Source organism: Cystoisospora suis, assembly GCF_002600585.1.
Source record: "Cystoisospora suis strain Wien I chromosome Unknown contig_6367, whole genome shotgun sequence".
Lineage (NCBI taxonomy): Eukaryota > Apicomplexa > Conoidasida > Eucoccidiorida > Sarcocystidae > Cystoisospora > Cystoisospora suis.
This window is the reverse complement of record NW_027159156.1, coordinates 290-14,613: the sequence shown is the minus strand read 5'-3', so window position 1 is coordinate 14,613 and position 14,324 is coordinate 290. Positions and strand designations below refer to the sequence as shown.

General features: G+C 42.3%; 2 protein-coding genes across 2 annotated transcripts in view; one reads left to right on the top strand and one right to left on the bottom strand.

Annotated features, from left to right (window-relative positions):
• Positions 1-885: 885 nt before the first annotated feature.
• CSUI_009936 (uncharacterized protein) lies at positions 886-7,622 on the bottom strand. The gene is made up of 2 exons (XM_068070044.1): positions 4,137-7,622; positions 886-3,254 (listed from the first exon to the last, which is right to left on the bottom strand). The coding sequence occupies exons 1-2, from the start codon at positions 5,105-5,107 to the stop codon at positions 1,838-1,840; spliced, it is 2,388 nt and encodes a 795-aa protein (XP_067917981.1). The 5' UTR covers positions 5,108-7,622; the 3' UTR covers positions 886-1,837.
• Positions 7,623-8,506: 884 nt separating this feature from the next.
• Positions 8,507-14,324, top strand: part of CSUI_009935 (adp-ribosylation factor-like protein) — a 5,977-nt gene continuing 159 nt past the window's right edge. Inside the window, exons 1-4 of the mRNA XM_068070043.1 lie at positions 8,507-10,839; positions 11,539-11,615; positions 12,575-12,650; positions 13,317-13,474. Coding sequence (XP_067917980.1) covers positions 10,680-10,839; positions 11,539-11,615; positions 12,575-12,650; positions 13,317-13,468 — 465 coding nt within the window. The 5' untranslated portion in view covers positions 8,507-10,679 and the 3' untranslated portion in view covers positions 13,469-13,474. The remainder of the gene's footprint in view (positions 10,840-11,538; positions 11,616-12,574; positions 12,651-13,316; positions 13,475-14,324) is intronic.

Sequence of the window (14,324 nt, the reverse complement as noted above, 5' to 3'; positions counted from 1 at the left end):
GAAGAAGAACCCCTTCATGAGTCGAAGTCTAGTTTGCACATCCTTATTGATCTGCCTTGTTTCTTTTGATGTAAAAAGGAAGAATATCTTCTGGAGATACTTCTCTTCTTTTTCTTGTTCATCTTCTCCTGTCTCACTGATCTTTATTCACAGAAGAGACGACAAGAGAAGGTGTCTACTCTCTCTCCTATCTTGCTTGTGATGACCACGATAGCTATCCCTACATACTGGAGCTGTCTTTGCTTGTAAATGGGTGCATACGTCTCTTGGTGTATGTACACTTCTCTCCTGTCTAGGCTTCACACGTGTGTATGTCTCTGCAAGAAAATTCATCTCCTCTGTCGCCACGCAGATGGGGAGCTTCGCTCTTCTCAGGTTTTTTCTCTTCACAGGGACAGAGAGATAGATAAGCAGGGAACTAGATCAGAGATAGATTGATCGATAGATTAAAAGTAGATGAATAAAGATATATGGATCCATCGAACGTAGGTAGAGCGATAGAATAAAGGTACATAGATAGCTAGATTAGAAATAGATAGGTAAGGACAGACAGGTCGAAAGATTGAAGATAGATAGATAGATAATGAGAGGTATATCCGACGTTTTGGTGGGTCTGCTTGCCTGCCTCAGACTTTTCTTCCAGAGTGGCAAAGATCAGACGAGGAAAGAAGAGATTTCTGCGTCGCCTTATTGCTGAAAAGGAAAGTCTTCCGTGATATCCAGAAGATCAAGTAAGAGTGTTCTACTAGCCCTTGAAAGAAGACTTAACGCGAGGGCTTGCCTAAGGACTTTTTTTTCTCTCTCTTTCTTTTCATCCCTATGGTCAGGATCTACCAGGAATATAGATCTCTGTGTGAGGTTCTTGTCGATGAAGAGAAAGCATCATGCCGATAGACAATGAGAGAAAAGTCTTTTCTACATCTTCTTTCTATAGTCTTATGGTATCTAATCATGTATAAACACAAGGATAGGATTTCACTCCACGAGAAGGAATAGTGAAGATCTTCTTCGATCGTATAGAACATTGAGGTGTATATACACTCTGGGAGATTTAGGAGTGGAAGCAATTCGTAGGACTTCAGGAATGTGTCGGAAAAGCAGGAGAAGAAAAAGAACCTGATAGTCAACAGAAGATCTTTCTCTCTTCTTTTCTCATTCTCCGTCTATACAATTGAAATAAACACCTTCAAAAGCAACAGGAACACGAAGATGTCAAGACAAAAAAGAAAACGAGAAAATAAGAAATGAGAAGACAAAAATCTTCCATACTATCCATGGTGTACATACACTGCAGGTAAGCTACCAGCCTTACTACTGGAATCCCAGTGTATGTACGCGTATCGAGAGATAGGAAAATTGTCAGATACTAAAGCACCCTACTACACACCCGTTGTCTACATAGAATAGACATCCTCCCACTCTACGTGTCTCTCCTCCTATTCTCTATCTATCGGATCTAGATAGGAATGGAGAGAGAGAGAGAAGACGGCGTCTATCTGCCAAACACTTATCTTCATGCTATCCTCTCTGTCCCGAGAAAGTCTGATGTATGCGAAAGAGAAAGAAAGCAAGAAAGAAAGAAAGAAAAAGAACAGAAGAGGAGCAAGGCTTTTATTCTTCGTTCTTGTATGATACAGAGGTGTAGAGAAGCAGATAAGAAAAACGGAGAGAAGAGAGCAAATCCAGACAGACAGAAGTTGCTATAGAGATCGAAGGAGAGAGAAGGAAAGAAGTACGTCAAATCCACTCTTAAGAAGAGGTCTACAATTCCTTCACTTCAACAGAAAATAGAGAAGAAGAATCGACCCTTCTCTCTCTCTTCCTCTCTTTTCTTCTTCTATCCTTTTCCGGGTGCGTCAGAATCTTGTCTGTCTCTGCTTTCTTCTCGCCTTTTTGCAAAGCGAGTTAACCTTCTTTCTTGTCGACTCATATTCTTCTCCTCCGGATGCTCGAGTAGACTTTTTCTGCCTCTTAATCGCATTCTTCTTCTTCTCGATGATCTCTCAGTCTTCACGAAAGGACTGTAAACGTCGTAAGGATTTGACGCCCCTGATTCTTTTGTTATGAGACTCTGCCCCAACAGAATAGAGACATCCATGGCTGCTTCTATTGCTCGACGCTTTCTTCTTTTTCTTCTTATTTCTTCTTCTTCCTCCTCCTTCTCTTTCTCTTCTTTCATTCGCGTGATGTCTTTCTGACTTTGAAAACAATCCTCTCTCTCATCTTCTTTCTCTTCTTCTCCTGTCTCCTCTGTCTCCTCTTCTTCTTCTTCCTCCTCCTCTTCTTCGTCTCCATCATCTCTTTCTTCTCTCTCCTCTATATCCTCTCCATCCTCTTCTTCTTCCTCTTCCTCTTTCATTTCTTTCTCCCCTCTCTCCTCTTCATCCTTATCATTGTCTTCTTCTGTATCTCTCCCCTGTAGCTGCCGAGAGAGAGTCTCTTCTAACTCCTTTCCTTTCTCTTTAAGAAACGATAGAATCTTTCCGCCTCTAGGAATCAATCGATCGCCCAGCGCAGCTTCAATCGTCCTCGTCGGCTTCGACCAGTTGATCCATCGACTTTGTACATTCGAGGAAGTCTTTCGCCCTCTCCACTTATGTAGACCTTTCACAGAAGTCCACCAAGGGAAAGGAGAAGAAGCAATAGCTGCCGTCATACGAGGAAGTTGATATCCTTTATGAACAACCTCTTCATAAAGTTCTTCATGTTGTTCAATATAGGACAGAATCTCATTATGAATGCGCCTTTTCTCCTTCTCACTCTTCAAATCTTCTTCTTCTTCTTTTCCGACTTCCCGTCCTTCTTCGAAGATTGTCGTATGACCTTTAATCAATCTATCAGGTAAGCTATAGGCAGTCTTGCTGCTTGAAGCATTTCTATACGTCATCTCGTCTTCCATATCATCGTCCTCACTCCCTTCCCCTTCTTCTTTTTCCCCTTCTTCTTCTTCTTCTATCTTTATCTCTTCTTCTTTCATTGGACTTAGATGATCTTTGTTTTCCTCGTCTTCTTCTTCTTGTTCTCCCTGTAGAGACTTGGTGGCTTGTCGACTAGCTCGCCACTCGGAGGCTTGTAAGGCGTATCGATGCTTCCAGTAGCGAGATGTTAGGAGAGACACTCGAGCTTTCTCACACATCCATCGATGCATTTCTTGATCTCGCATGTTTCTTCTCCAAGCAAAATACATACGTCGATAAGGAAGATTCTTTGCCAGACGCAAATCTAACCTCCTTGAACTCTTCTTCAATCGCCGTCTGAATCCATCATAGACAAAGAATGGAAGAAAAAAAGAAATGAAAACAGAGGGAGACCATGGATGCTTCGACTTCGAAAAGGTTTCATGCCATCTCTATTTCTTTAGATTCAGCAAAGAACGAATCTATACAGTGAGGAGAGGATATCGATGTGAACCTTGTCTTCTTCTCGCCATGGAGTAGAAGAGCGAAAGAGACGAAGAAGACTTCTGATAGCCTTCTTGAAGAGAATTTAACAGAGATCCCTTAAGATATCCCTCAGTAGAATCTACTCTTCGACCATACGTACAAACTCGTCAAGGAAAGGGAGAGAGAAAGAGAAAGAGAGAGAAAGAAAGAAAGGAAAGAAAGAGAGAAAGAAAAGAAAGAAAGGGGTAGCAAAGTTCATTTTAGAGGCTTCACTCCTCCTACGTAAACTTCCTCAACACAAAGACCATCTCCATCACACCTACCTACATACGTACATATCTATACAGACACACATACAAAGCTATATATATGTAGATATATATATATTTATATACATATATAGATATAGATAGATAGATACGCTTTTTGTCCTTGCACGTAGGAATGCCAGAACACACCTATCTACCAGAGATATCTACAGACACAAACTCATATATCTATATCTATATTTATATATATAAATACATATACATCCAGGACCGTACATATATATATATGTATATGTACGTTCCTGGGCCCACACACACGCGCAGGTGGAGATACGCACACATCCGGCGTGTAAAGCGAAATGACATCTCTGGGAATCATCTCTCCTTTCTTTCTTTCTTTATTTCTCTTCTTTCTTTCTTTCTTTCCCTTCTTTCTTTCTTTCTCTTCTTTCTCTCTTTCTTTCTCTTCTTTCTTTGCTCTTACCTGTACTTGATACTAGCAGAGAGAGAAGTGAACTGAGGATACTGGTAGTGAGGGGTTCTCACCCAAGACTTGAAGTGTCTCTTCAGCTCGATGACAGGAGAAGGAAGAGACCCAGGCGGCGGAGCTTTCCCTTTGAACTGTCTAAACCTTGGCGTTTTCTTTTCTTTCTTTTCTTCTCTCTCTTCTTCTGCTTGAGGATAGAAAGGCCCACGAGGTTGAAGAGAAGGAAAAGGAGATCTAGGATGCCATCGAGGTAATCTCGGAGGTATAGGAGTGACGTATTTGGGAGGAAATGAAGGAAAGTATGGTGTCTCTGCTGGAAATGGAGGAGCTGTTTCGGGTGTATAGACACCTCCACCTGTCAGATTACCAAAGCGACTTGTAACTTTAGTCGGATCAAATGAAAAAGACGTTCGATCTTCTTCATCCTCTTCTTCTCCATCATCTTCTTCATCTTCTTCTTCTTTCTGTCTTTTAGGTGAAGACGAAGATCTAGATGCTTTAGGCCTACCAGAGCGAAGTGTTGCGAAAAGAACAGATGGAGGAGAAGAAGTAGAAGTAGGATGGAACATGAAAGACGGAGGGGTGACGGAGAGATGCAGTTGGAATGAGGAGAGAAGAAGATGAGGAGAAGAAGAAGAAAGAGAGAAGGAAGGTCTTAGAGAGGGAGAGGAGGAGAAGAAGAGAGATGAGAGATGCGATGAAGATGTTGAAGATATAGAAGGGAGAAATGCATGAGAAAGGAGAGGAGAAGTAACAGAAGAAGAAGAACGGGAAGAAGTGTGTAGGGAAGAGGAAGGATGAAAAGGACTATGAAGATGAAAGCATGAAGAGAAAAGTAGAGAAGAAGAAGAAGAAAAGAAGAAGAAAAAGATAAGAAGTCGGACTCGAATCGGTTGAAAGGAGTAGAAAGAATCGGGAGAGAAGAACTTTAGAAGAAGAAGGAGAAAAACGGATTGAATGGAAGCCATATTCCTCACTCCTCTTGAAAGAGAGAAGATAGACAGAAAGATCAAATCTTTATAGAGCTCGCGAGTCACATGGGTTCACGAAAAAGCGCATGCACCAATAGTCGGGACCAAACAGAAGAGGAGATAAAGAAAGACAAGATGAAGAGAAGACAGATGACGAAGAAGAAGAAGGAAGAGAGGGAGAAAGAAGAGAGGATAAGAGACAGTCACTGCTCAAGAGAAAGAAGCGTTCAAGCGTCCCTGACTGCTATCAAGACTTTGACACAGAGAGTGTGTGAAAGATGCTAAAGAAGGAAGGAAGGAATTCAACAGATAGAGGGGCAACTGTCGGGCAGAAGAGAAGAAAAAAGAGAATACAGAAATACAACTTTGACCGACTTCTTTCTCTTCTTCCTCTTCTTAATCTTCTTTGTCATTTCTTATAGAAGGACGTCAAAGGAATGAAGAGGGAAAAAGCTCATGTATCAAGAAAGGAGAGAAAAAAGAGACATCGGTCTTCTCTCAAATCCACCTCTTCCTCTCTCCCTCCTTTTCCTCCTCTCCTTCCCCTCCCACATACTTCCTCATACACAAGTATCTTGAATCTATCTACCTTCAATCTATCTATCTAGAATCCCTGTATCTATCTATACAAAATCTTGCTATCTATCTATCAATCTTGAATCTACGTAACTATCTATCTTTGATCTATCTATCTATCTGTCTCTCTACGTATCATCTATCCTTACATGTAAGTGCATGGAGAGAGCACTGTGTAAGTGTAGATGGCGTGTGAAGAGTAGAGTGTAGATGATAGAGCTTTGAGTGCTTTGAGTCTGATGTATGCAGCAGAGGTAGGTTCCCTGTATCTTGTCAAATGACTTCATGCTCTATAGACATGTAAAAATATAGATATATCTGTATTCACGGACGTATATAGGCATTCATTCAGACAGATGATAGATGGGTACATTCATACGCACACGCCTATCTAGATATCTTTCTACGTATGAATGGAGATTCCCTCTAAGACAAAGAGCTGACCTACAAGAGACAAGACGCGGCTTATGTGTAAGAGACAGCAGGGCGTTTCCCCAGACTTCTTTGCCTCCTTGTGTTCCTTTCTTCTTCTCCTCTCCTTTCCTCTGCATTTCGAAGACTCTACACTTCTCTCTCTTCTTCCTCTTCTCTTCTTTCATCTAGCCTGGGAGAGAAGTCACGGAGAGAAGTAGGAGGAAAACAAGATGAAGCAAAGACTTAGAAAGGCGCAATTGCGTCTCTTGATATATGTTAAGAGAAAGAGACCAAGAAAAAGACGTCCTTCGACCCTTTCCTGCTTCTTCTTCTCGATTCTCCTACGTCTTTTCTTTCTTTCTTTCTGAAGTTTGCGTTCGATGTAGAAATGAAGAAGATATCTATCTATCTATCTACCTTTCTCTCTTGCTGGTTCCCCCTTGACAGATGTCGGGGAGGATGAAGAAGAAGAGATCTTCTCTTTCTTCTCCTTCATGTTCATTCAAATCAACGAAAGGAAAGGGAGAGATAGAAGGGAGAGATGGAAGGGTAGGAAAAATGAGAAGAGGCGTAGGATGCTTGTTGAATGGCTTCTTGTAGAGCAAAGGAAAGAAGAGACGGAGGGAAAGAAGAGAATTGAAGCTGAGATTAGACCCAAGGGTTGACAAGAATGAAAGAGAAAGGGCTAGAAAGACGGGCAGGGGCGAGAAAGACAAGGGGAAACAGGATTCTCCATGCTAATGAACGTCCGAGATAAAATTAAAAGAAAAGACGCATATATGTGTAAGTTTACACATGTTGCCACTCAAACTTCCCTTCTTGTTCATCCGTCTGCATGTGCTTTACGAAGAAAAAAAGAGGAAAGTTAGTTAGCTCTCTACCTCTCTCTCTGTCTCTCTCTTTATCCTGTTCATGTATGTACGTATGTGTGTACTATGTTGGTACCTCTCACGACATATCCCTCAGCCCACGAAAGAAGAAGATGGCTTTTCCTCTCTATTCCTTTTAATACTTTTCGAGAGGAAGGAAGATGCCATCTGTTTGGCTATCTTGCTTCTTTATAGCTATGACATAGGTAAGTTGAAAGGTCTCCAAGAGACGAAGAGAGAGAGAAAGCTATCATAGTGACAAGCAAGACAGACAGGTAGATGAAGAAAGAAAGAGAAAATACGAGGTTCTGGGATTCCATGTGTATGGTGCTGCGAGAAGAAGGGGAGAAGAGAGAAGAGAGAGTAAAGACGAGCGAGAGAACTGCGCATCTCTAGACACAAAAAGAAAAACGACTTTAGATGACGACGAAAAGGAAATAAAACGACAGCCTCGATTCTCTTCTTTTCATGGGTGCTTGCACCCAGGTGCACAGTCTCCCATGGCGACGAGACAGGAAGAAGAATGAGATGGTCTCCAACGAGTCGAAAGTACGACTGTGGTGGAGACGTTTCTTCTCCTATTGATGAGGTGATCTTCTGTGAAAGAGAAAGGAAAGAAAGTACAGGGTTCTGAATGAAGTAGCAATTATTCAAGATTCAGTTCTACTCGCTTCTGGCTTGGTTCCGGGCACACGGGGGACTAGTGTCGTCAGCGGAATGCAATACGAAGTAGGTTGGGCAGATGCACGTGTTGGCTTCTTGGGTGTATGTACACCCCAGGCGTGTGTCATCGTACAGTGTACTTGACGACTGAGCTGTACGTACACCTCAGCAGTGGGCCAGTCAGGCATCGTAGGAGTGTGTCGTTGTTTTTCAGCTAGCATGAGTAGCAAAGCCTTCTTCAACAAGAAGCCCTGTCAACAATCGTTTTCTCCCTTCCCTGCTGCCCCGATTTCTGCCCCGTGAGCGTCGGTGAAGTCGCAAGCGCTGCTTGTCTCCGAGTGGTAAGACAGCTTGGCGACTCATCAGCACAGGAAGCAACGACAGCTCACGTCTTCTCTTTTTCTTACAACGAGGTGTAAAAGAGCTCCGCGCACTAACGGCAGTATAGATGGCCCTTCCTTCCTGGTGTAAGTAGACCATATCTGCGTCTGAGACTTTGCTGTGTAAGAGCAAGATTGAGACGGCCGCCTGTACCAGTGACCGCAACTTCCATTACCTCTTTCGTCCTCTTCGGCTTTGATGATCCATCAGTGGCTATCCTTTTTCTTGGTTTTCTTCGCTTCTCACTCAACAGAAGAGCCTTGTGAGAGACAAACTTCTCGTTCTTCTCTCTTTGTCTCTCTACTTTCAAGAATTTCTTCCTGTTTCTCTCTCTTGGTGCTAGGGCGTCTGTCCGCTCTCACCGATGGCTGGCTCTCGGTGACCACGCAGGGGGAGTCTCCCACCGCTCGCCGAAGGGTCGGTAGTAGTAGTAGTGGTAGCAGTGCTTCATCGCCCCTGACCGGGGTTGTCGTTGTGAAAGAATCAACCTTCGATTCATTCGTCTTCTTCGAGCCTCGAGCCCTGCCCGAGCCGCTTTTCTGTCCCTTCTTTTCGATCTCTCTCAAGTCAGCTGCAGCCATCCTTCCACATCATTGCATGCAACTCGGATTTCTACGAACAAAAAGTGCCAGTTTGCAGAAAGTCGACGGGAGAAATCCCTTCTTTTTCTCTCATCAATCTCACTTATTTGCATCTTCAGCTGTCTGTCTTGTTCTGACGATCTCTCTATTCTTCCTTCTCCACCTCTCTCCGGGCGAAAAGAGGGTCTGTTCATACAGCCGTTCATCGTGACTGACGATGTTGATGTGGTTGAATGGTTAGTTGCTCGACACGAAAAGAATTGCTAGACTTTCGTAGAGAGAGTGAAGCCGAGAATTTCTTTCTCTTCTCTTCTTGGGTTCGGGGTGGCTCTCTTTCTCCTATGCTTTCTCCTCAAGCTCGAGCCTCTCTTTTTTCGTTCCTCAGCTAGAAGGCAAGGAGGTCTTTTCTTCTTTCTCGCCGCCTCTTTTCCTTCGCTCTTCTTCTCTTCAACAGCTCACTAACTCTACACATCCTTTCTCCTCGTCCACTTGAAAAGATTTCTTACTATTCTTCTTCTTTTTTCTTCTCACTCTTAACATTTTCTCTTTTATCATCTTCCTTCTACTCTTCCTGTTCGCCTCGCCTGCGCTTGCCTCTTCTCTCATTTCTCTCTTCCTTCGCTCCTCTCGGCTTCTCTCTTTGTCGTTCTTTTTCATCTCTCTTCTTGTCATCTTTCTTCTTCCTTTGCAACTAACACACGAGATAGAAGCACCGAAAGCGAAGGGAAAGTGCGAATTGAGAAGTTCGATTCTCTTAAGTCCGTTTTCTTGTTTGTTCACAAGTTTACCTCCATCTTCCGCGTTGCTTTTCTTCTTCAAAGAAGCCCTCTCTTCTCTCCCTTCCTTCATTCTTTCCTTTCTTCTTTACACGTAGGGAGTGTGAATTTTTCTTTCAGTGTCTTCCTTGTCTTTCTCTTCCAGTTGAGTTTTTCCTACCAGGCCTTTTCACAATAAAGTAGGGACTGTTCTTTCTATTCCTTCTTCTTCCTCTTACTTCCCTTGGTTGAGAAGGTGTCTCCCCGCATGCCTTCTCTCTGTTGTCCTTCTTATGTCTCAGCAAGTCGCACAGATCTCGAGTTGTCCTTTCTTCTCGCTCTCCTTCATCTTTCCGCCTTAAAAACCTCGCAGCTCGTTCTTTCTCTTCAACTCTCCTTTTCTTCTCTTCCCTCTTCTCTTGGTAGTCTCGGAACTCTACGCCAAGGAACAAGGAGCTATAGGGAGAGGCAATAGATCACAGATGTAAAGTACCTTCTCTTCTTTCCTATAGTCTTTCTCTTCAGAGGGAGTGCTCTAAATTAAGAGACCACCTGTATATCATACATCTCTCTACCTCTCTTCTTCTCTCGCCTTCTCTCAGTTTGGCTTCTCTTTCATCCACTTGTGAAAAGCCTTCTTTTCTCCTTCTTCTCTTTCTTCCAAGCAGAGACATCTAGTCGGTCGAGGTCAAAGCAGATGACTTAGGAGAACAACTGTCTCCTGATCTTTCTTCTTCTCTCTCTTTTCTTCAGCCTTCAAACATTCCATGCGTCTCTAGAGACACCATTAGGAGGTATATGAAGAAGCTCCTCTTGTGGGTATCGAGTTTCTCGTGAAGAAGATTCTTCCTATTTCTTCTTTGCTCTAACAGAGAGAAATACGGTCTTCGGTCGCTTCAGTCGATAGAGCATTCTCTTTCCTCTCATTCTCAGCCTCACTGCTTTAACGCGTGTCTTTTCTTTCTCTCTCACCAGTCCGTCTCTTTAGGGAAGAACGGACGTGAACGAGAGAGAAGTAGTCCAAGAAAGAAGTTGAAGAGAGAAAGAAAGGAGAACGGACGGAAGGAAGAAAGGCCTTCTTTTCTGGTGGACGATCGCTTCGTGTATATATGGGTACATATGTCTACCTCTGTATCTCTGAGCGCATATATGAATATATGAATATACATATATATTTCTCTCTGTATATAGATGGATGTGCGGGAGTGTAGAAGAGAGAAGACATTAGGAAGAGTGAAGAAAGGGTTGAGGTCTGTGTGATAAGAAAGACCGAGTTTTCTATTGATGAGAAGAAGAAGAAGGTGGCGAAGAACAACAAGAAGAAGAGAAGATGGGAGGGAAAGTGAGTGCATGCGTTCAAAACAGTTTAAGTGTCTGTTGCAACAAGAGTGTCTACCAAATTCGAGTAGCTGGACCGGCCCAAGCAGGAAAGACTTCAATCATCAAATGGATGAAATACAGGCAATTCTTCAAATTAGCTCCTACAGAAGGTATGTAGGCTGCCAGTTTAAAAAGAGTCGAAGGCCCAACAAGTCCTATCTCAGGTGGATGTACACTGGACGGATGGCGGTGATAGTAGCGGATAACGATGAGGTGTATGTACACTTGAAGTGTGTTACGACAGCAGCCCCTCAGAAAGAAATGAGACACTCTGGAATGAATCTTGTCGATTCCTTCTTCTTTCTCTTGAGAGCAAGGAACGGTGCATCTTTAGAGGAACTTGTCTTTCAGCTAACGTACATCAATCTCGACCGCCCATCCATCATTGACAGTCTTCGCTATGATAGTTAGGGGTGCCTTCTCTTTCCTTTTCTATAGAAGATGGCATATCTGCATGCTCTTTCACACAAAGGCCTCTTTCCAGCATGGTGCTTCGTGCAAGTCTTGCGATGTGAATGAGGATGTATGTTGTGTGTATGTATGTGTATGTATGAATAGGTGTGGATATCTATACATATATATACATATTTATATATATATGTATATATATGTATATGTATGCTGTCGCTTCTCTTATCCTTTCTTGTAGGGGGTAAGGAAGTGGGTCGGTAGTCTTCCAAGCTGAGGACCGGGGAGTTGTTGTGTGTTTTTCTTTCTTTCTTTTTCTTTCTCTCTTATCAAGAATCTATTCGAAGTGGTCTTGAATATGAATGGCCTTTCTTTCATTCCTCCTTTCTTTCTCTCTTCAGGACTGGAGGTGGATCGTGTAGATTATCAAGATGCTGGACTGGTTCTGTGGGATACGCGGCAACATTTTGAAGACATGGTATGCATGCCCACAAGCTAGCCCTTCTCATAATCCCTACCTCCCACGCCTCACACTCTACCTATCTATGATTGCGCATATCTCTATCTATCAGTGCTATGAATATTCATTATCTATGTCTATGTATGAATGAATATGTATGTATATGCATGTATGGAGGAGGCGTATGTATGGCATCATACCTGGCAATTACCTAGGGTCCTCTGGAAGTCTTCGAAAACGTTCTACGACAGAATCTCTTCATTTTTCTCTCTCTCCCTCTCTATTTCTTTGTGAAGAGTCTGTTGTCTGTCTGTATCCACTTCTACGTATAGAGGGCTTCCCGTATATACCTGTCCGAGAAAGTAAATTCATATGAGAAGCAGTACGTACACACTTTATATATCTATCTACACATATATCTATATATATAGATACACGTGTGCCATTCTATACACGTTAGACAGCTCTAGCCTTCTTCATCCATTTCTCTCAACAGCGTGCAAACACAGGCAGAAGACTCATAGATAGACCAGAGATAGATAGACTTATAAAGAGATAGATAGATTAAAGATAGATAGATTAAAGATAGATAGATAGATAGATAGATTAAAGATAGATAGATTAAAGATAGATAGATAGATAGATAGATAGATAGACTCATAAAGAGATAGATAGATTTAGGGTAGTTAGACAGATAGATAGACTTATAAAGGAATAGATAGATTAAAGATAGATAGATAGACTTATTAAGAGATAGATAGATTAAAGGTAGATAGATAGATAGTTCTGTTGAGGTTGATCACCTCAAGAATGCTGTGACTCCCATCTGGCCCTTCCTCTCTGAACTTGTTGCACTCGAGAGCGATATATTTATTTTCTATCTGTGGCTCCAGTCATCTTCGTCCCTTGTCTCTCTTTCATCCTCTCGTCTCTCCTCTACTTCTTTTTCTTTCTTTCTTCCTTCCTTCTCTTTGTAGGTGCGCCCTCATCATTTAGATATTCGCGGAATTATATACGTGGTCGATAGCTCAGATCCAGGGAGATTGCGGATTGGTGAGTAAGACAGCCCTTGTTCTCTTCTTCTTGTTCTCCTCTTCCTTCATCTCTCCTTTCTTTTTCATTCATTTCTTGCAAACATTTCTTCTCTCGCTTCTCCACCTCTTCGGCATTCTTCGTGCCTGCCTTCGCTTGATTTCCTCTTAACGCTCATTGATCATGATCAAGAAGAAGTAGAAGAAGTAAAAGGGGAGTGTGTGTCTCTTCAGTTCTCTTCTTTCTTTCTTTCTTTGGGTAGATAGAGATAGATGTTTTCTTAGGATTCACTCGAAGACATACAGACATTCAGAGATGTTCTCGAGGTCGAACTTCTTTGACGAAGACCCCTTTGTCTATCTATGTTCTTCTCTGTCTAACTTCTCATCTCCTACCTATCTATCTATTGATCGTTAATCTAGTTCTCTATCTCTTCCGCTTGCGGCTATTGCCTAAGGACGAGGCTGTATCCATACTATCTCTCTACGTATCTATCTCTTTATCTATTTCACTCTTCAACCTATCATTTTTCTTTCATAACTCATTTCTTTCTAACTCTGATATCATACCTATGTAGGTTCCTTCCTTCGGACAACTGAAATGCATGCATGGGGTGGTGTCTGTACAGACAGCCATAGATGTACATACACCGCAGTCACGTGTTTGGTTTGTGTGTCTCTTGTCTAGCTAATCGAGCTTTAGATCGCTTACTTCGAGATCTTCCTGACGCGAGTGTTCTCTTGGTCTTCGCGACAAAACAGGATAGGCCTGGAGCCATGCCTGTTGCGGATATCCAGCATCAGCTTCAGTTACATCAACTTGTAGATAAAGAATGGTAAAATAAAGGAACTCAAATCTCTTTCGCTTCTTCTTTCTCTCTCCCTTCTATAACACGGGGGGGAGGACAGACAAAGAGACAGAGACGTCGTAATGCAGAGAGAAGCGAGATAGATAGACCGATCAAAGACAGATAGGCAGATATAGTAAAGGTAGGTAGATACACTCTTTTAGTCATATTAGTACACTCACTTATAATGAGCACAACAGATGGAGTTCACTAGACTTGGAGAATGAGTCTAGTCAAGGATCTAACTATCTTTAGTCTGTCTATACATCTTTGACCTATATGTCTATCTATATCTCTATGTGTCTAGATAGATAGAGATAGGACGTGTGAAAGGAAAACTATGAGTTCTATGTATGTAGAATGTCTATGTGTAGGCATATCTTTCAGAATGATTCCTCGAGAGGACTAAGCAGTTCCTGCTGCTGGTGGCCTTCTTCTTCTTCTTTTGTGCACCGAGAGAGAAAAGACTCGAAAGAGGCTTAGAACTCTTCCTAGGGGCTCAAGGATAAGAAGAGGAAAAGAGAGAGAGACCTTAGATCTGCAACCTCTTTATCTCTTCTCCATCTTCTTGTCTATTTGTGTGGGTCATTCTTCCCCGAGCTAGGCTTAGTGTCCTTTCCTTGAAATACTACTGGCATGATCGATACAGAGATAGCTAAAGAGATAGATCATAGATAGATACATAGATAGATTAAAGGTAGATAGAAAGATAGAGCCAGTAACCAAACACGGATATTTGAAATAGAGCCTGTATGGAAAGAAGAATGAAGTGTTGAGAATAGAGGCGAAGACCTAGCCTGACTCTTTTTCATTTGTGAGATGAGAAGACGGAGAGAAATGCTTCTCTT

What these genes read in the sequence shown, in the direction of transcription:
- CSUI_009936 (XM_068070044.1), bottom strand. Translation starts at nt 5,107, where the DNA reads ATGGCTTCCATTCAATCCGTTTTTCTCCTTCTTCTTCTAAAGTTCTTC. An exon ending in TCTGCTAGTATCAAGTACAG is followed by an intron (nt 3,255 to 4,136) that starts GTAAGAGCAAAG and finishes TGATGGATTCAG; the next exon opens with ACGGCGATTGAAGAAGAGTT.